This window comes from Podarcis pityusensis, assembly GCF_964106645.2.
Source record: "Podarcis pityusensis genome assembly, chromosome: 3".
Taxonomy (NCBI): Eukaryota; Metazoa; Chordata; class Lepidosauria; order Squamata; family Lacertidae; genus Podarcis; species Podarcis pityusensis.
Genome location: NC_138026.1, coordinates 99,178,455 through 99,199,895, shown reverse-complemented (window position 1 = coordinate 99,199,895; position 21,441 = coordinate 99,178,455). Strand labels below are relative to the sequence as shown.

Sequence of the window (21,441 nt, the reverse complement as noted above, 5' to 3'; positions counted from 1 at the left end):
GTAGGTGTTGCTTTTTGTCTTTGACCTTGGGGGAAGGATCAAGATCAGTGTTGTTGCTGCTTTAAAAATAATACAGTGGTACCTCTGGTTACGTACTTAATTTGTTCTGGAGGTCCGTTCTTAACCTGAAACTGTTCTTAACCTGAAGCACCACTTTAGCTAATGGGGCCTCCTGCTGCTGCCGTGCTGCCGGAGCACGATTTCTGTTCTCATCCTGAAGCAAAGTTCTTAACCCGAGGTACTATTTCTGGGTTAGCGGAGTCTAACCTGAAGCGTATGTAACCTGAAGCATATGTAACCCGAGGTATAATAATAATAATAATAATGTGTTATTTGAGGGTAATATCGTGTTGACAACGCAAATGCAAAGAGCTTCAAACCATAGTGTGGTTCTGTGCAGATTAGACCTGCTGAAATTAACTGGCCACCGTCATGTCCTTTAATTTCACTGGGTGTGACTAAAGCATACAACATTAATCAATGCTACAAAACTCATGTCTTATAGCAGCATTTTAAAGTACTATTTAACAATCCTGCTTGTGTGTACAAAAGGGTGGGGTGGGGGTGGTTTTGTTTGGTAAAGAAAATGTTTCTTTATTAAAGCCTTTATCAAAGCGGCGTTAAGTAGCAACTGTTCTGAAAGATGGAGATCATGATGAGCCGTAATAAACTTAACTCCACCCCAATCTCCGACCAGGCAGAAGTTAAATCCTGGAGTACTTTACATAGCTGTACATATTCTTAGGCGTCAGGCAAGAACTTTCCTCTTCTCGCAGATCTTTGGCTAAATGTTAAAAATCTGTGACCTTTTAAACGGGCAAGAGGGGGAGTTATTGTTTTGTTTATTGTGTTATGTGGTGTTGTGTGTTTATACAGTAAGCAGTCCTGTGATCCGCGAATGAAAGGTGGTATAGAAATTTAATGAATAGTAACAAATTCTTCAGCATCCCCATCTTCCCCTCCCAGCTCAGCATTGTAGCTAGAACAACCCAGAGCTGCAGAACAAAGTTGCTATCCGAATGCCACTTACACTTCATTTATGAACCACTGACTATGCCGGTAGGGTTTTTGGAAGGCAACCTGCGTCTTTCTCATCTGCTGTTGGACTACAACTCCCATCATCCTTGATGCTGAGGTTGATGGGAATTGTAGTTCCAAAACGCAATTCATCCTCAAGACTCTGGAATATGGGCCTTAACCATTCTTTCGCAATATTAAGGGAAATTTTAGATGGTTTTGTTTTTTTCCTTCCTGGAGCAGGGAGAATTTGCAGGTCATTAAGATAATGATGATGATGATGATGATTACTAAAATGCCGCAGTTCTTAAAATAAAATAGTAATAATCAAATTTTCCCCACACTGGAAGATCTGCTTGTACTTCCCTTTTCTAGCCCTGGTAGTTTTTTGTTACATTGCTGCCAAAGGCACTGCCGCAATGAGCAGCTGCAGCTTTTGCCGCTCTAGCGAGAAAGTCGCACGGCCAGAGGAGGAACTTTTGTTGTTTACGCCTCTATGGTTTCTTCGGCTAGAGAACTCTATGATTAGCTGTATCCCAGGGCTATAGAGATCGACGACGCCGCTCAGCCCCTACAGGAAGTTGAGCTCTATGATGTCATGGCCGCAGGAAGTTGCTTGAGGAAGGGCAAGATGGCGGCGCGGAGGGGAATGAGCTTCTTGTGCCGGCTGTGGAAGGTGATTGTGGCGTCTCTAGGGGCAGGGTTCGGCTGAGCAGCGAGGAGGCTCCCCGGGGCGGTATAAGTTAATGTCTAGGCCGCTAAATATAGGGTGATAATCTTAAAAAGCCGACGTCGGAGCTGCCTTTGGATAATATATATCTGAGCGGGAGGGATGTGTCAGGAGAGGGAGGCTGGCGAAGATGGTCACCTCAGAGCTGGGCTTTTATATCTCGCCCTCACCTTTCCTGTGGGAAGGACCACCTCAGCGAGGGGTCTGCTCCCGCAGGATTTTATCCCTTCCCCACCACAGGGCCCCGTGAGAAAGCGTCATACGTTGATATCGTTTGCTGTGGTGTGATGGTTTTTCTGTAAGCTGCATTGGAAAGATTAGCATTCCGAGGTTACTGCAGCTGTAATAAATGGCAATGCATGCTGTAAATACGTATGTGCAAACTAGGAGACCCGGGTTCAAATGCCTACTGAGCCACAAAATTCACACAGTGACCTTGGGCCAGACACTGCCAACCTAGCCTACTTTGCAGGGTTGCGTTCGAGTCTTTGCAATGGAAAATTGTTAAAAGCTTTTACTGGCGATGGCTCTATGTTATTGGAATTATTAAACACTAAAGCAACGGTCTGTTGCTTAAATGGTGATCTCTAAAACCCTTTGAGTAGCTTTGCCATTCATCTCAGTTGACATAGTAAACAAAAGAGAAAAATAGTCACTTTCGCCTTAGTAAGTCTCCAGCACCTTTATCTGTCTTTTATCAGGCAACATTTGAAGAGGTTTCCCCGGTGACCACCTTCACCCTGGAAAAATACCTATTTGCTGTGGTTTTGCCTGGCTTTTCTCATATGTTTTAGAATGCATAGCACTCCCAGAATCCCAGTGGCAAACTTTATTGGTGGCTGCTTATGAACTGATGTGCGTATCTCATAGAGAAGCATGGGACATAGATGCTTCCATGTCATTGCAGCCTGGTAAGGGAAGTAGCTATGCTATTGCCCTTTCTCCCTCCTGTTGCACTGCTGCCCTTTACAGCTTTTACTACATCAGGTTCGGAATCTACTGCTAAGAAACCCCAAAAGCAGCCAGGGGGCAATGAGTGGGAAATGCTGTGCTTATGAGGGGGCAGGTTTGGCCTCAATGGATGAGCAGCAGCCCATTTAAACATGAAGGCCTTGAAGGGGATTGTGTGTAGAAGATCCAGTTATGACAGTTACAGAATACGTGAGGAATCTAGAAAGAACTGATGTGATAGTTTGTAATTGTGGACTGCCTTTTGTATGAATAATGTTCTAAATAAAGTCTCCTTTCTCATCAACTGCCACTTTTTCTAATGTATTTTAGATGGGGGTGGGCATCTAGGTATTTATTTTCTTATTTGACTAAATAAATCTGGAAAGCTGAAGTAGCTGGCCAACAATGTAGCAACATTGCTATCTTAACATACCAATCCTATATTATGTTCTTAGGGACCAGAGGCTTGCCTTTTAACAAGAAGAGTTCCACTAAAGCAATGTAGCTTTCTTCAGTAAGTTTATCACTTCCAGCTAAATTCTTAAAACACTCATTTTCTTACATTGCTCCTGTCGTGATATTATCACACACATCCCTTTTTCCTATTTCAGCAACAATCACTTGATGTGGTTTCAGTTTTCAGGCGTGCACACCAATATTCAGCAGCCCAAGGAAAAATCCCTGGTAAGTCTTGAGTTTTGAACTTCTTATATCTTGCCAGTAACTAATAAAATGTTCTGAAAAATATTAACTTTGAGATTGGGAGTACAGGTACTTTACAACTTATGCATATTGAACTTGTGCACATTCAGCTTTACGTACTTGGCAAATTAAAAATAATTAAATAAAAGGGGATGGAAAGGGGGCGGGCATCCTGAAAACAAAATACATTGGTTTTCCCACCTGCCATTTATTCCTGTGTTTTGGCTATGTGCAATTTTGGCTTTATGCGCTATCCCCAGAATGTAACCCCCATGTAAGTTCAAAGTCATTTTTATACATTTTTATACCTTGGTACTTGAACGGCTGGGCTTCCAAACAAATTGGCTCCTGAACGCCGCAAACCTGGAAGTGTTCCGGTTTGCAAACATTTTTTGGAAGCTGAACATCAGACGCGGCTTCCGCTTGAGTGCAGGAAGCTCCGGCAGCCAATCGGAAGCCGCACCTTGGTTTTCGAATGGTTTCATGAGTCGAATGGACTCCTGGAAGAACCAAGGTACCACTGTATATTGATAAGGTTTAAACAATGTTGGGGCACAAAAAATGCATATAACAACTTAATTTGAACTCAATTATTTAAAACAAGACTTTAATGAACCATGCATTAAGGCTGCCAAGCCTTAAAATATGAGTGCTTCTTTGCTTCTTTCTCATTGTTTTTACATCCAGGTATCTGTTTCAGATGAACCAGACGTGTTATATAAGAAACTGGCTGTTTTGGTGAAAGGTCATGACAGAATGGTGTTGGACAGTTATGAGTATTTCATGGTGCTTGCAGCTAAAGAACTTGGTCTCTCCATAGAAAAAGTGTAAGTACAATTATCCATTGTAGTTACTCAGTAATTCTAAAATCTCATTTTCTAATTGGTCCAACCAATTATCCAACTATAGCTGGATAATTGTAGATACAGTGGTGCCCCGCAAGACGAATGCCTCGCAAGACGGAAAACCCGCTAGACGAAAGGGTTTTCCGTTTTGGAGGTGCTTCGCAAAACGAATTTCCTATGTGCTTGCTTCGCAAGACGAAAATGTCTTGCGAGTTCCTGCGGGGTTTTTTTCCTCCCCCCCCCCTTTTTCCCAAGCCCCTAAACCGCTTATCAGCTGATGGCTAAGCCGCTTATCAGCTGATCTTTAAGCCGCTTAACAGCTGATGCTAAGCCGCTTATCAGCCGATCTTTAAGCCGCTTAACAGCTGATGCTAAGCCGCTTATCAGCTGATCTTTAAGCCGCTTATCAGCTGATCGTTAAGCCGCTTATCAGCTGATCTTTAAGCCAGCTAAGCCACTAATACTGTAGCGCTAAGCCGCTAAACCTCTAATGGGCTTGCTTCGCAAGACGAAAAAACCCGCAAGACAAAGAGACTTGCGGAACGGATTCTTTTCGTCTTGCGAGGCACCACTGTAAAAGACTTAGCAAAATTGCATCTTAGCTTAATGCTTTCAAATCTAATGGTTTCATTGACATTTGAAAAACAAGAAAGAATGCATAAAGCACACTAAAACTGTTTTATTGATTGGAAAGAATCCAGGATATCAAATTACTACCCTTATATAATTTTGAGGGCAAGTGTGGTGCAGTGGTTAGAGACAAGGGTCTGTGAGATTAAAGTTCAAAATCCTCATTCAGCTGCAAAGTTCACTGGTTGACCTTCAGCCAACCACATCACAGGGTTGTTGTAAGGATAAAATATGGAGGGCTGAACCACATATGACAGTTTGAACTCATTGGAGTTAAGATGGGATATAACTGTAGTCATAAACAGACAGTTGAGCTCATTGATTCTGACTTTGGAATATGGACTATTAGACAATCTGCTTAAGGACTAGTAAATTATGCAAGACACTTTCTTGCAAATTTACAGTCCAGAAGTACAACATCTTGTGGCTGCTGTTGCTAAGAAATCTATCATATTGAACAACAGTTCAATGTTTCTGAAGGTAGAAGTAACCTTGTGTTTTAGGCAATGCATATTTACTCAAAAGTATGATTTTAACTAGCAGTATTACTGTTAAGATTTTTTATATAAAAAAAGTTTGTCATATTTAAATTGTTGACAAAAGTTCTTGAAGTCAGCAAGGGTTTTGCTACTGGCTTTAGTTTAATGAGGTTTTCCCTTGCCCATTTCTATGATCCCCCCCCCAACCTTAGGTTACGTGCATCTCTTTGCATACAGCCACAAAGGCCAATCAGTTGAGTTGGAGGCTCAGTTGTTTCTCTCCCTGCTCCCCACTGCTTGCCAGGCAGCTTCATTATTGAAAGCTGTCAGTGGAGTGGCTGTAATTTCAGAAACACATGAATATACTAAAATGACCAATGATTCTATGAAAACTGCTGTATCTCTTAGAGAAGAACCTCCAAAGAAGATAGAACGATTCACACTTCTAAAATCAGTGCACATATTCAAGAAGCACAGAGTTCAGTATGAAACGAGAACGCATTACCGCCACGTGCAGGTGAGTGAAGAGCTGTATGTTTAAATAAGAGACGTGCTTAGCAAACAGATTAACATTTTTATTATTATTCAGGAAATAACAGCTGTCTACCCCCTCTTTCATCATACACATGCACATACATACTCGTGTGTAAAACATTAAACATAATAGGGGGTGAATAGCTTGAGAGCCATATTCAAGCCTCTAATGTTTGACCTAGAATGGTCATAACAGTGGTATCTATATTGGTCCAAGTAGGGCTGCAAAAGCTGGGGAAAAGTAAGCCAGATACAGCCTACAGATTGGTTTCCTTTAGCACATGTCTTATTCATTGCTATGTGAAAACTAAAATACTGTTTTTGTTTCAGTTAAAGCATTTAACTGGCAGCACAGCCAATGTTTACTTGGAATACATTCAACGAAACCTACCTGAAGGGGTTGCTATGGAAGTAAAAAAGGTATTAGTTAACTTTGTTCTTGCTTCTGTAGTATAAACCCTTCATTTTATCATTTATTGGACAAAATGGGATTTTTGCCACTTGGTAGCCTATCTGCATGTCATACATGTGTTGAATTTTAGGAATATAAGTATCACAGAAACTTATAGAAACACAGAAATCATATAAGTATCACAGAAACGTGCTAAGATTGTTCTAGCATAAAAATGGCTGTTGCACATGCGTGATTTTTTTAACCTCATTTTTGATACTTTCTTTTTAGACAAGACTAGAAAGACTTCCTGAACATATCCAGAGACCTGTCTGGGACACACTGCCTCAAGTAGAAGAATCAACAAGTAAATCCTAAATGCCTGGTCTGAAGATCCCACTCTCTAGAGTTGAAATTAAATGTAACAATGTCATTCTGTTAGAGAGAAATATACTATTTCTTAAATGGACCTATAATGAACTAGTTTTTAATGAGCCTGCTTTTCAACCAGATTAATTCTCAAAAAACACTCATGTTTCGGAAGAGATTGTGGACAACAGACACTTGACGGAAGTTGTGTTATCTGTTGTTTGTGTATCATGTTTTGCTGTACAGTGGACACTCAGGTTGCGAGTGTGATCCATGCTGGAGGCACATTTGCAACCTGCAGCACTGCGTCTGCACACACGCGGGTTGCAATTTGGCACTTCTGCGCATGCGCGACCGCCAAAACCCAGAAGTAACTTGTTCTGGTACTTCCGGGTTTCGGTGGGTCTGTAACCCGAAAAAACGGAACCTGAAGCGTCTGCAACCCGAGGTATGACTGTACATGGAAAAAAGGTTTTAAATTATGCTACTGACACTGTTGCTTATAATCAGAATATTTACTTCAATATGAACAGCATAATATGAAGAGGCCCTTAGCAGAGTACTGTTGAATTTGTAAACCATCTGCAACCAACTGTATTAATAACCTGTACTTCCTTCTATATAACTCTTAGAAAAGGTGTTAACAGAATACAATGGTGTTAACAGAATCCGTTCCAGAAGTCCGTTTGACTTCCAAAACGTTTGGAAAGCAAGGCACAGCTTCCGGTTGGCTGCAGGAAGCTCCTACAGCCAATCGGAAGCCACGGAACCAGCGTTGGATGTTCAGGTTCCAAAGAACGTTCGCAAACCGGAACACTCACGTCCAGGTTTGTGGCGTTCAGGAGCCAAAATGTTCAACTCACAAGGCGTTTGGGATCCAAGGTACGACTGTATTTTGTTCACAATAGGGATCTTATTATAAGAGTCACTGTGTTCTATGTATGAATCTTTTATGTATACCACTGATAAGAAATGGAAGGTAACATCAGCTAGAAGGAGCAGGTGTGTGGTGCCAGATATCCATAGTTCTTAGTGCCAAATACAGCTAAGGACCATGTTTGCCACAGCTTCCCCTCTACCCCCACTGATGTATGGATGTTTGCTGCTACATTCACAACACACGAAATTAGCTGTGGACGGGCACTATGATTCATGCAAGAAGCCTGAAGCAGCCTCATGTTAGTGTTTAAACAATCATAGAAATTGTCCTGCTTCTCTGCAAAAAACACTGGGCAACTGCAGATGTATAGTGAAATCCTGTGTTTACTCAGAAGACAGAGTTCAATGCGGCTTGCTCTAAGATGATTAAATCAAGGTTGCAGTGCTATAGAGACATGGTTCAGGTGCTTCGACTGAAGATAAAAAACCCCCTCAATTTCAGTGCAAAGGTGCTCCTTTTATCTTCATTCTCTTTATTACCAAAAGGACATTAATTGTAGTGGATAAAAATTACCCTGTTAACCTGTTACTTAATAGGCACCAAATTCCCAAGTACTTAATGTGTAATAACCGCTTCTAAAAAGAAAAGTGACTGCTTTTTTGAAAACGAGATGAGAACTAGTCAGCTTGAGATGCAAAATGTCTAACTGCTTGAGACAGAGCTTCGATTTCACACAGCCAAGGATGATTTTGCAGGATTTATGACTTTCCCCAATTGCTGTTAGTTCTGATCCATAGTGTCAGCTATTCTTGGAGAATTGGGCATACTGCTGGAACAGTAATCTTAAGCTGATTTTTCCTTCTTAGCTTTTTTGTTGTTGTTGCTAAAGAGGAAGTGTAAGACCAAGCTGTGCCAAAGAGCTTGTCTTAATTAGGCCAGCCCTGAGCAGATGCTAATCTCCCACATAGAGCTTACTAATAACCACAGGATGTTTAGGAAACAATCAAAAGCCTACAGAAATATTTTTAACTGGGGCACAAGCCAATCTGTTTCTCCCATAAACACACTTAATAATTTGCTATGTTAATCTGCACCCCACCCCAAATATCTCAATTGCCCAGCAACCATATTCTTGTTTTACAAATCAGTGACATCACTCAGTTTGCTAAAGCATTTTGATCTCTTGGAACCAAACCCAGAATGCTCTAACCCCGTAGTAGTTATTGGCATCCCTGGAAAAGATATTCACCAACCTATGAACAAGCTTCATTTAACATACCAATTTCCATAAAGGACTGCATTGTTACGTCTCACTCAGGGTTTTTTTTTAAAATACGCAAAATGGATAATTTTGAAAACTGCATCTCTCCCCTTTTTCTATTTAGTTCAGGGAATCAAGTTCTTTTTTTCATTATTGCTTTGAGCAACATTTGAGTAGTATTCTTTCTTTACTGAAACGGTGTTTCAAAGGAAGTTGTCTTCCTAAGAAAAAGAAAATCACAAATAGCCAACACTTTCCTAGGTATAGGCTGTCTCTTAGCAACTAGTCTCAAGGTAGCTAGGATACAGAAAATACAAAGGGAAAAAGGTTTCTACTCTGCCAGAGCACAAAAAAGATGCCTGATACAGGGACTGGTCAGTACATGATCCTACTGCTATAAAGGCAATGAGTGTCTAGCTAGGTATCTATTTGTAGTGAGAGCTCCCCATGTGGTTTGGCTCTCAAGAAACTACAGCAGGGAGACTGAATTACCAGTCATGTTTAGTTAATGGTGGGGTTACTGTTACTCCACCCCATGTTGATGACTTTAGCAAGAAAGTTAAAAGTGCTACATATCTTCTCAGCAGCAATAATAGTGCCAGGGGAAAATAAGCCAGCTATGTATCTTGTGCCAGTTTAACAGGAGCTCCATTGGACCTAAGCAAACCATCTGACATAAGCAGCTTGAGTGCAACAGAAGATGAATAGGGCCATAGACAAGAGCATAATGTCCTCTTGAGTAGCAGTTGTTCATTTAAAGGGGTTTGTGCGGTAGGAATAGATGCTGGATTTTATTCAAATACAACTATGATTAATTGGATGAATATGTCTACAGAATAATCTCAGGTCAGACAGGAAACTTCATATCCACCACTGTGAGTTGCAGCATGGAAGAAAGCATGCAGTGAATAATGTATATATTCATATGAGCCATTTCCTTCCTCCCAATGATGCTACACAGAAGAGTAGTGTTTATGTACTGTATACACCTTGTAAATACTTCCATCACACAACAATCACAGTGCTTAGATACTTTATTAGTTTCTCATTCATTGACCACAAAATACATTTTTGTCTCTAAAATGAGTTGATCTAGGGATGTAATTTATTGCAATAGACAAAACATTCCTAATATATTACACACACCCCTTGGCTCAAGCTTGAATCAAGATCAGGCTACTGTGAAAGATTTATCTACCGTGTTTCTCTCAAGGTCTGTGAAATGGTCCCTATGGAAAAAAACTGAGTTAAATGTACTTACAGAGTTACTGACAAGGGGAATAATTCAGCAGGAAATTTCCTCTGCAGAGACCCCATTGAAATTAATAGGATCAGTGCAAAAATACCAAAGATGAGAGATCTATCAATGACTATTCTTCCTGGTAACAGAAACAGTGTCTCTGAACGCTGGGTCCCTGGGGCAACCTACCACATTCATGCTCTGCTTATGGTTCTTAAAACATCCAGATTGTGGCTAAAATAACAATACACTGGCCTTTCTAAATAGGGCAATAGACTCTCAGAGCAACTTACAAAAGCTTCTCACAATACAATTCAAGTATAGTATCAGAAACAAATACCATGGAATTGAATCTGGACTAATTCTGCAATCCTATATAAATCCAGTGGGACTCTGAATAAACAAGTGTAAGATTAGTGTTAGTTAGCTTAATTTAGTAATGAGTAAGTCTGAATAATCTTATACATGCCTATTCAGGCTGGTTTGTTTTTTAAAGTGATACAACAAATAGGGGTGGGGGGAAGATGATTATAAATTATGTGTTCAAACATCGAAATGTTGTCAATTGGCCTTACTCCCAGGTAAGTCTGGATTCAGCAAATGATGCTAATTCAAGTAGCATGTTTTGCCCTCATCCTTGCTTTGTCTTTACTAGTGTCAGCCTTTGACCATCCTGTACAACATCATGACCAACAATTCCCACTGAGGACTTCTTAAGTAAGGAGAGCCAAGCAGGTTGAACTCGCTTGGCCAATGATGAAGGCATGTGTTGCTCATATTAGGACCATGTTTCCATCATTTTACTTTGCATCAGAGCATTATTACAGTTTATACAGGCACTAGACACTAGCTCTTTCTGCACTCAGTTGCAATTCAGTGCAAGTAGAATTTTATCAAAAGGAGGAGAGTGTTAGTTTCTGTTTCCCACTGAGCAGCTGCTGGGAGTCACAGGACTCTGTTTACATTCCAGAGACCTTGCAGTCTCACGGGAAAGGGAGACGGGACCTCAACCTAATCTTCCTGAAAAGTTAAAATAGCTGCACCGATACACACCGCTTCGCAGGCTGTTAACTTAAGTCCACATCTGCAATGGATGTTCCCCACAGAAATATAGAAGGTCAGAAAAACAGTTTCACTGTCAAAGCAGCATCATCACCATTTTTTTAAAAGAAGGCAATAATGAAAACAAGTGTTACCTTAACAATAGAGTTGAAATCTTCCTGCAGAGTAGTATGCTTATACACAATTCAGATGGCTGCAGCAACTTTAATACACTAGAAAGGACAATTAATTCTCAGTCTATACAAACATTTAATAATAATAATAATAATAATAATAATAATAATAATTTATTATTTGTACCCCGCCCATCTGGCTGGGTTTCCCCAGCCACTCTGGGCTGCTTCCATAGAAACCAAAAATACAGTAAAATATCACAGATTAAAAACTTCCCTGAACAGGGCTGCCTTAAGATGTCTTCTAAATGTCAGGTAGTTATTTATCGCTTTGACATCTGATGGGAGGGCGTTCCACAGGGCGGGCGCCACTACCGAGAAGGCCCTCTGCCTGGTTCCCTGTAGCTTTGCTTCTCGCAATGAGGGAACCGCCAGAAGGCCCTCGGCGCTGGACCTCAGCGTCCGGGCAGAACGATGGGGGTGGAGACGCTCCTTCAGGTATACTGGGCCGAGGCCGTTTAGGGCTTTAAAGGTCAACACCAGCACTTTGAATTGTGCTCGGAAACGTACTGGGAGCCAATGTAGGTCTTTCAAGACCGGTGTTATGTGGTCTCGGCGGCCACCCCCAGTCACCAGTCTAGCTGCCGCATTCTGGATTAGTTGTCGTTTCCGAGTCACCTTCAAAGGTAGCCCCACGTAGAGCGCATTGCAGTAGTCCAAGCGGGAGATAACTAGAGCATGCACCACTCTGGCGAGACAGTCTGTGGGCAGGTAGGGTCTCAGCCTGCGTACCAGGTGGAGTTGGTAGACAGCTGCCCTGGATACAGAATTGACCTGCGCCTCCATGGACAGCTGTGAGTCCAAAATGACTCCCAGGCTGCGCACCTGGTCCTTCAGGGGCACAGTTACCCTATTCAGGACCAGGGAGTCCTCCACACCAGCCCGCCCCCTGTCCCCCAAAAACAATACTTCTGTCTTGTCAGGATTCAATTTCAATCCATTAGCCGCCATCTATCCTCCAACCGCCTCCAGGCACTCACACAGGACCTTCACCACCTTCACTGGTTCTGATTTGAAAGAGAGGTAGAGCTGGGTATCATCTGCATATTGATGGACACCCAGTCCAAATCCCCTGATGATCTCTCCCAGCGGCTTCATATAGATGTTAAAAAGCATGGGGGAGAGGACGGAACCCTGAGGCACCCCACAAGTGAGGGCCCAGGGGTCTGAACACTCATCCCCCCCCCCACTTTCTGAACACGGCCCAGGAGGAAGGAGCGAAACCACTGTATAACAGTGCCCCCAGCTCCCAGCCCCTCTAGACGGTCCAGAAGGATGTTATTGTCGATTGTATCAAAGGCCGCTGAGAGATCCAGCAGATCCAACATTTGTGTGACTGCAAGCTTCCAAACTGATTGCTTCTCCATGAACATTCAAAATCAGAAATATGTGTTAAGTCAGCCTGCTACTGTATTTTAAATTTCTGAACAGTAATCTCATGCAGCTTATAGTAAAAGAAAGGAAAGAGAAAAGAGGAATTCCAAGCCCCAGATCTTTAGTGCTGAATGGGATTAAGAGACAACTGAGGTACTACACCTCTGAAATGGGGTGCAAGCAGAGGGCAAAGCCAAGCTGACTATGTAACAGCATCAAAGCTGTTACATTCCCCTTCCATCCCTCAGCTATGCCAGCCTGAACTGGTGTACTGACAGAGAACACCCACACCACCTACCCTGGTTGGCATGAGCTAGAAGGACTTGGGATGTAGTGGTAGATATGCCATACCATGCTCCCTTATCATTTTTGATTGCTCTGCCCATCATGTAGGTGAATTGCTGTACTAGAGCACTAAAAGTGTTTGCGTTCTCTCTTATGCTTGGGTTCAATTTCTCTCCATATCAACAGATAAAATTCAGCAATATATTCCTGCTACTAAATGTACAGGCTAGTAATGATTTACTGTTACCAAAGCAGCTTTGCTTGTTCATTACTCTTGTCAGCAGTTGGTATAGAATAATATAGAAGACTGAACATACTAATCCTTTTCTCCTTGCATTTTCAAACACATTGAATGAAGAACAGCAAATACTAGTTCAGTTTAAGGGGGAAATCAAGGGCATGTGATTCCTTTAACAAGATGGGCCACACTCAGTGGTATCTGCAAGCAGAAGGCCAGCTTCAATTTCTGGAAGCACCAAGTTACAGCTATCTCAGAAAACAAGGCTGGGGAAAATCTTAGGAGATCCATGGTCAGTAAGAACAGACATTACTAGGCTGGATCAGCAGGAAACCTATGAGGCCCTTTGGGCTAAGCCACACGAGCCTGCCCTACATGCAGTCTCAACTGTGGGTTAGGTAAAGATGCATCTGTGCCAAAAGTGGGTTTGCAAGCGCCTGCAAAGCTCAGTGCACAGCCAACCTTTTGCAAGCCCCAATAATAAGCATGGCACTTGAACCACACAGCCAAAAAAGGGTCATCTGACATCATGAGGTCAGGTGACTGACAGATGGCCAACCCCACCCACCTCACAAAGTGGATCTATTATGTGTCTCTGTGTTGCAGAGATAAGGATAGCCTGGTAGCTAGATCATTCCCCACCCCTGGACTAGACAGAGGAATGTTCCAATTCAGTGTAAACATGGCTTTATATGTTCAAATGTTATTCCAAGTAACAGAATTTGTGTATTGCTTAGTAATTTCTGACAGTAACCTTTTCGGTAAAGATCTGCATAAAGCCCAGCTTCATTGGACACACGCCTGGTTGACCCACCACCATGTGCTCGGCAACTCGGTTTCTCCAACTGAACCTGATGAATCCCTTTTGTATGACTGGGTTCCACTAGGAGGTAACTCTGTATATTGGCCGCTAATGTTCTGAGTGAAACAGAATCGAGACTGTGTGTTGTGTATGTGCCCCACTTCAGACATGAATCAAACTCGGATGAATGTGCACTTCACTCAAAGAAAAAGAAAGTGAGTGGGGAAAATGTTTAAATACTGTCTCACCTCAAGGCCTTGATGAAAGCTCTCCCAAAGGTCTGCATGCCATCTCCCACTGGCCTCAAAGGGTGACTATGTTACCCTTCAGAAGATAACAACAGCATCATTCTTTCACCATTGGGCAACATTAGATTACTTTTTTAAAAGTTGCAGTCAATACTGTGTTTTTAAACCAACATAATGAACCAACACAAAGTCAAAACAAAGCATCGTTGCAGTATAATGATTTCACCAAATGAATAGAATAAAGTATTTTCTAATATGTTATACACAGCTGAATTTTTTCACTTTTAAAGAATAAGTTGTGAAGGCTAAATATTAGCTTTCGTGATTTATTGGGAACGTTGAGGTTCTGATCAAGTATCAATCTAAGTCGGGTTTTTGTTTTGTTTTATCAAAGCTAAGGTTAATACATTTTGTTAAGATACCAATTAACTGGAAGCCAAGTGTTAGGAGTAGAATATAGACATCTATATATGCTTTCATACCTCAATTTATTGCTTTTCTTCATTTTTTTTAAACTTTGCTTGTAGACTTTGGACCCAGTGTAGGAACTGCTTAAGTTAAAAAGTCCCAAACTGCACCAGACTGGTAAAAAAAGTTTCTATTCAGCCCTCAGCACAGAAGAACACAGACCGTATTAATGAATGTAAATTTACTGACTGTGATCATCCTTGACATTAAACAGCACTGTTTCAGAATTTTACAATTTTATCTGTTATTTTAACAAGCAAAAAAAGATTTACATGTTCCATTTTTGTTAAGTTTTTCTAGTGCACAACAAAATCAAATCTAAAGTGATTGTGTAATGTACAGAAATCTGTCATTTAAAACAATATGCACACTGCGGATTTTAATATAGCCTTTCATTTTATGTTTTTGATAACATCACCAGTTGTAATTATACAATAGGTCAAATGCTTAGCCATGTACTACACGTAGTTATTACATGCTAGAAATTTAAACACCAAGGTCAAGCTGAGTAACAGAAACAGTAATTAAAAATTTAAACAAAGTCCATAAACTTCTGTTCATTTGTAATTTTTTTCTTTTTCTTAAATTAACATCCACAGTTTCTTTTATCCATTACATTTTGTGCATTGCTTATATTTCCCCACATGATACAGAATAATTGCCCCTTTGAAGTAAGAAGCATCTTGATGAATTTATTGTTACCACATGTAAGTGCATTTGAAACCAGAGTTCACAAGATTTAGAACAAACAAATACATGTTACTGAAACAAATCAAGATGTATTTCCAAAAAAAGAGCTGCACACAACTTAATTGTGAATATTAAGTTAAAGCTTGACCTATTCTTAAGATATCTTTCTTTTAACTTTTAGTGTGCAGATGCCAAGGTCCACAAACAAAGGCTTCAAAAGGATATTCTTGAAAGTGTCCAAGGAGTCACAGGTCTTTAGGATATTTTTAAAAAATATATGGCTTTTACCAACTTGGTGCATAAGGGCTGCTGGAAAAATATGGAATATCAAGCACTCTGTTATTTTCTTTGCCTTCTTTAATGCTTTATAGGCAATTCTTAGTCCAGCCATTTCAAATGGTCTTAAGGTAAAAAGGATGTATCCCAGTTACTGAATTTAAAGAATAAGCCTCTTTAATAGTATCTGCCACCTGGCGGCCCAGGCCATCTCTGGCCCCGCCCAGGTGGAGGAAGAGGTGGTGCACCGGGTCCACTGGGAAAGCTGTATAAAAGGATAAAATCATAATTGTTGTTTTTTCCCTTCTCAAAAGAGTTACTTTTTAAAAACAACAGACTTAAAACCCTACATTACAATTTGGGAGTATGCTTCCAACATGCATATTTAGAAAGCTTCCAGTGTGGTTAAATATTATGCTAACAATAAGTTCCGATTTTTTAAGTCTCTACGTGATATGCCTCGTTCTGAATACTGAACCTTCCTTAAGTTTTAAACACTGTTACATAAAATTCTTTAAGTGTAAAGTAAAATGAGCTAAAAAAGGGAAAGGAATCTTACCTGCTTGGAGGTGGGAAACGGCCTCGTGGCCATGGCGGCATCCCTCTGCCTCTGGGGGGAGGAGGAGGTATTCCTCTGAAGCCCATTGGTCCAGGTGGTGGGGGAGGGGGAGGTGGGGGAGGAAGCTCAAAACTGCAGAGACAGACCCAACTGACCATCATCATATGACTACTAACCCAGTTATATATCATGTAACTATTAGTTTTGTTTTCCCTGCTTCAGACAGGCATTTTCTTCAAATAATAATAAAAACATACCGTATTTCTCTGTCTATAAGACGCCCCAATGTATAAGACGCCCCCTATTTAAGAAAATGGGGGGAGATGGCCCCCGTGTATAAGACGCCCCCCCCCCACAATTTTGGACATTATTTATTAGGGGGGAAACCTAGTCTTATACATAGAAAAATACGGTAATTTTTATTAGAATTTGCTCATTCATTCAGTTTACATTCTGCCATTCTTCCCAAAGGAGCCCAGGACAGCAATCATATTGATAATAAAACATGTTTTTTAATCTAAAAATTGTGCTTTCAGAGTTGCCAGGAATAGTTGCCTGTTTTAAAAGATTTTCTCCAAATTTCAGATGAGTGTGGGGGAGATATATATATATATATATATATATATATATAGACATATGGGAAGGTAATTTCTCCTTGTATGTACAGGAGTGCTTGATCTAACTCAGTAGCTCTCAGTCCTAAACTTTCACTGTCTGATTAGCATCAGCTATCTTGAGGTATATTTTACAACCCCAAATCTTTCCAAAGAAGCACTCCTGATATTGAGTCACATACAACCTTTCAGTTGCATAACTTAGATTCCAAAAAAAAAACCCATCAATTGCAGTGTCATCTCCTCAGTGGAAAATCCCCAAAACTGATCTCCAGCTCTTGAAACTTTTTTTTTTCCCTTTGTGGACCCTCACACAACCAATTCTATGGAATTTGACAAGAAAACAGGGTCTTGTGAAATTTGCTTGCAGAAAGCCCCAAATTCTGCAACTAATGCAAATTGCATATATAAAACATATGGCTAGGTGAATCAACCCCAAGCACAGCCCTAACTAACCCAAAACTACAGTCACTGCTTTTAAATATATTTGCACTGTCAACCTCAATACTAACCATGGTGGGGGTGGCAGAAAAGGCACTCTCATCATTCCTCTCCGAGGCAGAGATGGTGAGAAGAGAGGTCCGCCTCGTCCTCCTCTTCGCCCTCTTACATCTGAATATGGGCGCATTCTTCCCATTCCACGTCTACAAAAACAAGAACTTTTCAGCACCAATCTAAAAGCATGAGCAACTCAGCAAATCTTAATAAAGAGACAAAAGTCCAGGTTTGCAAATGTGCAGACTCCTGGAAAAGAGCTTGCAGCCATTTTGGTCCTTTCCGGTCCCTTTTGCTCCTAAGCCATGTGTGAGGTAAGTCAAGGTTTGGCTTAGCTGATCTTCTGAACACAAGCTGATGATTAAGTTCTAACCACATTCTTGGTTACAGTTCAACATATGAAGCTGCCTTATTCCATAACCAAGGGTCAGGAATAAGAGGGGCTACGGTCCAGTGACATCTGGATGACCCCATTTTGGCTACACCCTGAATGGCAGTCACATTCCGGAGTTTCAGAAGGAGCCTTTCCCAGCCCTACTTGGAAATGCTGGAGGTTGGGCCTGTGACCATCTGCAAGCAAGTGCAACACTCATTTTAGTAGGGGAAACGTACCTGCATGCACATCCCTTTAAGCCTGCAAAACCATCACAATTCGAACTGCAACTGTGTATTAAAGCTTTGCCAGTTAGGAAGTTTGCACCCTGAAGTTAATGTGTACAACATTATACAATAAGTAAATAATAGGCAAAAAAATGAAAGATTACCTTATTGGCCCAAAGCCATTCAGTGATCTGCCTCGCATTTTCCCTCTAGTATAGCCTCTGCCACCTCGGCCTCTTCCCCGACCTCTTGGGCCTCTGAGCATAACGAAGGAGAACATATGAAATTCTGACCACTTTTTTTTTGTTCTAAGAACCACAGTCCAATTACTATGGCTAGAGGTGCCAACAGGATTTTGCAGGTCCACACTGTATGTAGATTAGGCCCTCTGCCCCACCCATAAAAGAAAACACAAATTTGCATCAAACTTGCAGGTATTTTGTGTCATATGGAAAGCTGTATCCTCCTTTAGCAAGGGTCAAAAAATAACCTGTGGGCCACACAGAACTAACTAACAACACGGATGAAGTTCTTTGCAGAATTGCATTTCCATACTAGAAGTCTTAACCCACTGAATTTGTGATTTCCCCATAGCTGTGGCACATGAGCCTGCTCTCCCTCACTAAACCATGCACAGAAGCAGAGTTTCATGGGCTGTCAACCTAGGGTTGCCATATGTCTGGAATTTCCCAAACATACTATATATGGAATACTGCAAATATACAGAAAACCTGGAAGTATGGCAGCCCATGTTGGCAGTGCAGTTTTTCCATAAAACTAGCTCAAAAACAGCTCACAAATTTGCCCCCCCCTCCCCAAAAAGAAAAAAGCTCAACAACTTTTCTTTCCGGATTTTCAGTTCAAAATATGGCAACCCTATGTCACTCAAAATCTTTCATCAATTGATCTTACCTGTCAATGCTGCATTGTGCCTAGTACCAGTCATGCTCAGAGTAGATCCACTGACAGTAATAGTCAGAGTTAACTTCAGTGAATTAATTTCTATTGGTATACTCAAAGTAAAATTTAGTTGGATACAACCCACTATGTTAGTACATGACCTAGGGCACTTAGTTTCAGATTACATATATGTAAAAATATACACAAACCCAGGTTGACAGGGGGGGATGACTGCTTACAATCCCAGTACATATGTACTTGCAACTCAGGATTACACTTAATGCAGCTGATGAACATGAAAATATACATATATGTTAAGGTGGTATTCAACCAAATTTATTCAGAGTAGACCCACTGAAATTAATGAACACAACCAAGTTATTTCCATGAATTTTATTAGAACTACTCTAAGAAAAACTTAGATCAATACCACCCTTCATGATGCCATAAGACCCTTTGTAGTTTTTATAAAACATTTTTCATTGTTTAAATATGACATTTAACAGCAGCAGCAACTTAGGAATTATGTCTCACCTTTTTTTTGTTTCAGTCACTTGTATGTTTTCTGGAGCAGATTCAGGCTGATCCATTAGGTCTTCAGCTCCTTCTTCCATCTATTAGAAATACTGGAAGGGAAAATAAAGTCATGTTTCAACATAAAAGTTTAAGAATCAAATTTCCCCTAATGTAATTTTGGAGGTTTCCAGCAGAGTCTGTTAAAAATAGTTACCAACAATTATACACCATCTTATTGATACAAAGAGAAATATCAAAACAAGTCTTCTAGATAATCTTACCCAAGTCTGTGCCTTGTACCATACGATGCAACTATGAATACAGTTTCAAAACAAAGATGTCACAAATAGGCAAATGCAAGGCTGCTGGGCCAACAGCAGGGGTGGGGAACTGGATCCAGCCAGCCAGAGGGCCAGCCCTCCACAGGCCACTTTAATTGGTGAGCACCCCTGCCCACCTATCAATCAGAGGACATTGTATGATGTCAGGTGATTCTATCTGTAGATTCAATCAGATCTTTCCTTGCAGCCACAGCTTGAAATCAACTGCAGTGCAGACAAGCAAAAAGGGCTCGGGTTTTTCCTTGTAAAGGAATCAGGAACACAAACATCGCAACATCTGCTACTTGAACTTTCCTAAATCTGACATCATACATGACCTCAGATGCAAGAAAGGTGGATGTGACTGGCCTGGTCAACCCTGAGGCTTGGAAGACGTAATGAGACACGAGCCACTTTACATTAGCCAACAGGAAAATTCCACCACCACTCTCAGTGATCACATGGAAAGGTACTGTGTAGGCACTACTATCGGTAACACAGAATCAGAGAACAATAGTCCCCTATCAGAGAAGAGGGGAACATGAACCACACATCTCTCTTTTAAGAAATTATTCTTTGCGTTCTATTAAGTATTGCTCAAAGATTGCATGTGTTATGAAACTGACTAGAACAGTAGCAGTACAAGAGGGTAGGAAGGTGGAAAATGGAGTTTACTCATTATACATTAAAACAATAAAGCTTTATGTTTTGTTCAAGACACTTTAAAGGTATTTTGTTGTTGTTTAGCAAAGTTTAAAACAGATTACTTAAATTTCTTGTTGTTAAGGATATAGCAGAAGAAATGGGCTTGCAGGGTTCCTATTAGCAGAGGTCGGCACTTTTGGCTACCCTAAAATTTTCCACTCCAGTGGTCAGTACAAGAATTCTCTAACCAAGAACAAGTTTGCGGTTTCCTCATCCCTCAGCATCCCTTTTTTTTTTGGTGCCATTTATTTTCAATTAAAAGTCTGACATTTCTAAGCTGCTCTGGAAGCCTTTTTTCAGCTGAAGAGCTGGCCAAAGGGTTTTAAATAAATTATGTTACATATTTTGCTGTATTTTATATTGTATGACCTTTTTTGTATAACTTGCTGTAAACCTCTGACTGATGTTTCAAACTAATGCCCCCCATCAGTCTGGCTCTGGTGATCTATTGTTTATTAGGCGGATATTTTAGTTCTAAAAAGGTTTGCTGTAGATCTCTTAGGTGAGAGTCCCTGTCTGTAGAGTTGGAACAGATGCGGCTGTAACGTAGGGCCTGGCTATATACAATGGATTGTTTGGTATGATTGGGATGGTAGCTAGAAGTATGTTTGTCGGTCAGTTTTGGTTTACGGTATAAGGTGGTGTCTCTACGCCCATCCTGTATTTTTATAGTAGTGTCCAAAAATTCTGGCCGGTTCTCCTGAGGGAAAAGACGCAGCAGGATCAGGCCTTTTATGCCTGACCCAGCGAGGCGACGGTTATAAAGTATATGCTCCAGGCGCGCGGAGGAGAAAACGAGGACGGAGCAGAAGCCGCGGAGCGAGGGAGGACTTACCCGGCTCGACGCTTTGCCAAACGGCTGACAGAAACAACGTCGCGGCCGCGCCGAAAGGGGTGGGAGGAGAAAGCCGCCTCTCCTCCTCTCGTCTCTCTCGGGTTCAGCCCACAAACAAAACGCTTTTCAAAATGGCGCCTCGGCAAAGTCTCAGGAGAGGGACCGAGCCGCGAAGCCACGCCCCCCAGCAGGAGGAGGAGCCCAGGGAGCAGGGCGGGGCCTCGTTTCGGGAAGCAGCTGCCGCAGCTAAGC

General features: G+C 41.3%; 2 protein-coding genes across 6 annotated transcripts; one reads left to right on the top strand and one right to left on the bottom strand.

Annotated features, from left to right (window-relative positions):
- The first annotated feature begins 1,579 nt into the window (after positions 1–1,579).
- Positions 1,580–6,748, top strand: MRPS10 (mitochondrial ribosomal protein S10). The gene is made up of 7 exons (XM_081000622.1): positions 1,580–1,693; positions 3,154–3,212; positions 3,310–3,382; positions 4,088–4,227; positions 5,763–5,871; positions 6,219–6,308; positions 6,571–6,748. Exons 1-7 carry the CDS (start codon positions 1,616–1,618, stop codon positions 6,655–6,657), a joined length of 636 nt encoding a protein of 211 aa, XP_080856748.1. The 5' UTR covers positions 1,580–1,615; the 3' UTR covers positions 6,658–6,748.
- Positions 6,749–9,805: 3,057 nt separating this feature from the next.
- On the bottom strand, positions 9,806–21,374 carry LOC308474381 (uncharacterized protein). Of its 5 annotated transcripts, none has more exons than XR_013984667.1 (8): positions 21,190–21,374; positions 19,348–19,439; positions 18,078–18,170; positions 17,331–17,462; positions 16,205–16,336; positions 14,212–15,910; positions 11,226–11,303; positions 9,806–11,113 (listed from the first exon to the last, which is right to left on the bottom strand). XR_013984667.1 is itself a non-coding variant. In XM_081000629.1 (6 exons), exons 2-6 carry the CDS (start codon positions 19,425–19,427, stop codon positions 14,278–14,280), a joined length of 447 nt encoding a protein of 148 aa, XP_080856755.1. In that variant the 5' UTR covers positions 19,428–19,439; positions 21,190–21,372; the 3' UTR covers positions 12,394–14,277. The 5 variants fall into 5 exon arrangements, 1 of the variants encoding a protein (XP_080856755.1); XR_013984668.1 differs by having other exon boundaries at positions 9,806–10,018; XR_013984666.1 differs by having other exon boundaries at positions 9,806–11,303.
- Between the last annotated feature and the right edge of the window lie 67 nt (positions 21,375–21,441).

What these genes read in the sequence shown, in the direction of transcription:
- MRPS10 (XM_081000622.1), top strand. Translation starts at nt 1,616, where the DNA reads ATGGCCGCAGGAAGTTGCTTGAGGAAGGGCAAGATGGCGGCGCGGAGG. An exon ending in TCTTGTGCCGGCTGTGGAAG is followed by an intron (nt 1,694 to 3,153) that starts GTGATTGTGGCG and finishes TTATGTTCTTAG; the next exon opens with GGACCAGAGGCTTGCCTTTT. An exon ending in AGCCCAAGGAAAAATCCCTG is followed by an intron (nt 3,383 to 4,087) that starts GTAAGTCTTGAG and finishes TTTTACATCCAG; the next exon opens with GTATCTGTTTCAGATGAACC.
- LOC308474381 (XM_081000629.1), bottom strand. Translation starts at nt 19,427, where the DNA reads ATGGAAGAAGGAGCTGAAGACCTAATGGATCAGCCTGAATCTGCTCCA. An exon ending in GTGACTGAAACAAAAAAAAG is followed by an intron (nt 18,171 to 19,347) that starts GTGAGACATAAT and finishes CGTTATGCTCAG; the next exon opens with AGGCCCAAGAGGTCGGGGAA. An exon ending in TTTCTGCCACCCCCACCATG is followed by an intron (nt 16,337 to 17,330) that starts GTTAGTATTGAG and finishes CTGTCTCTGCAG; the next exon opens with TTTTGAGCTTCCTCCCCCAC.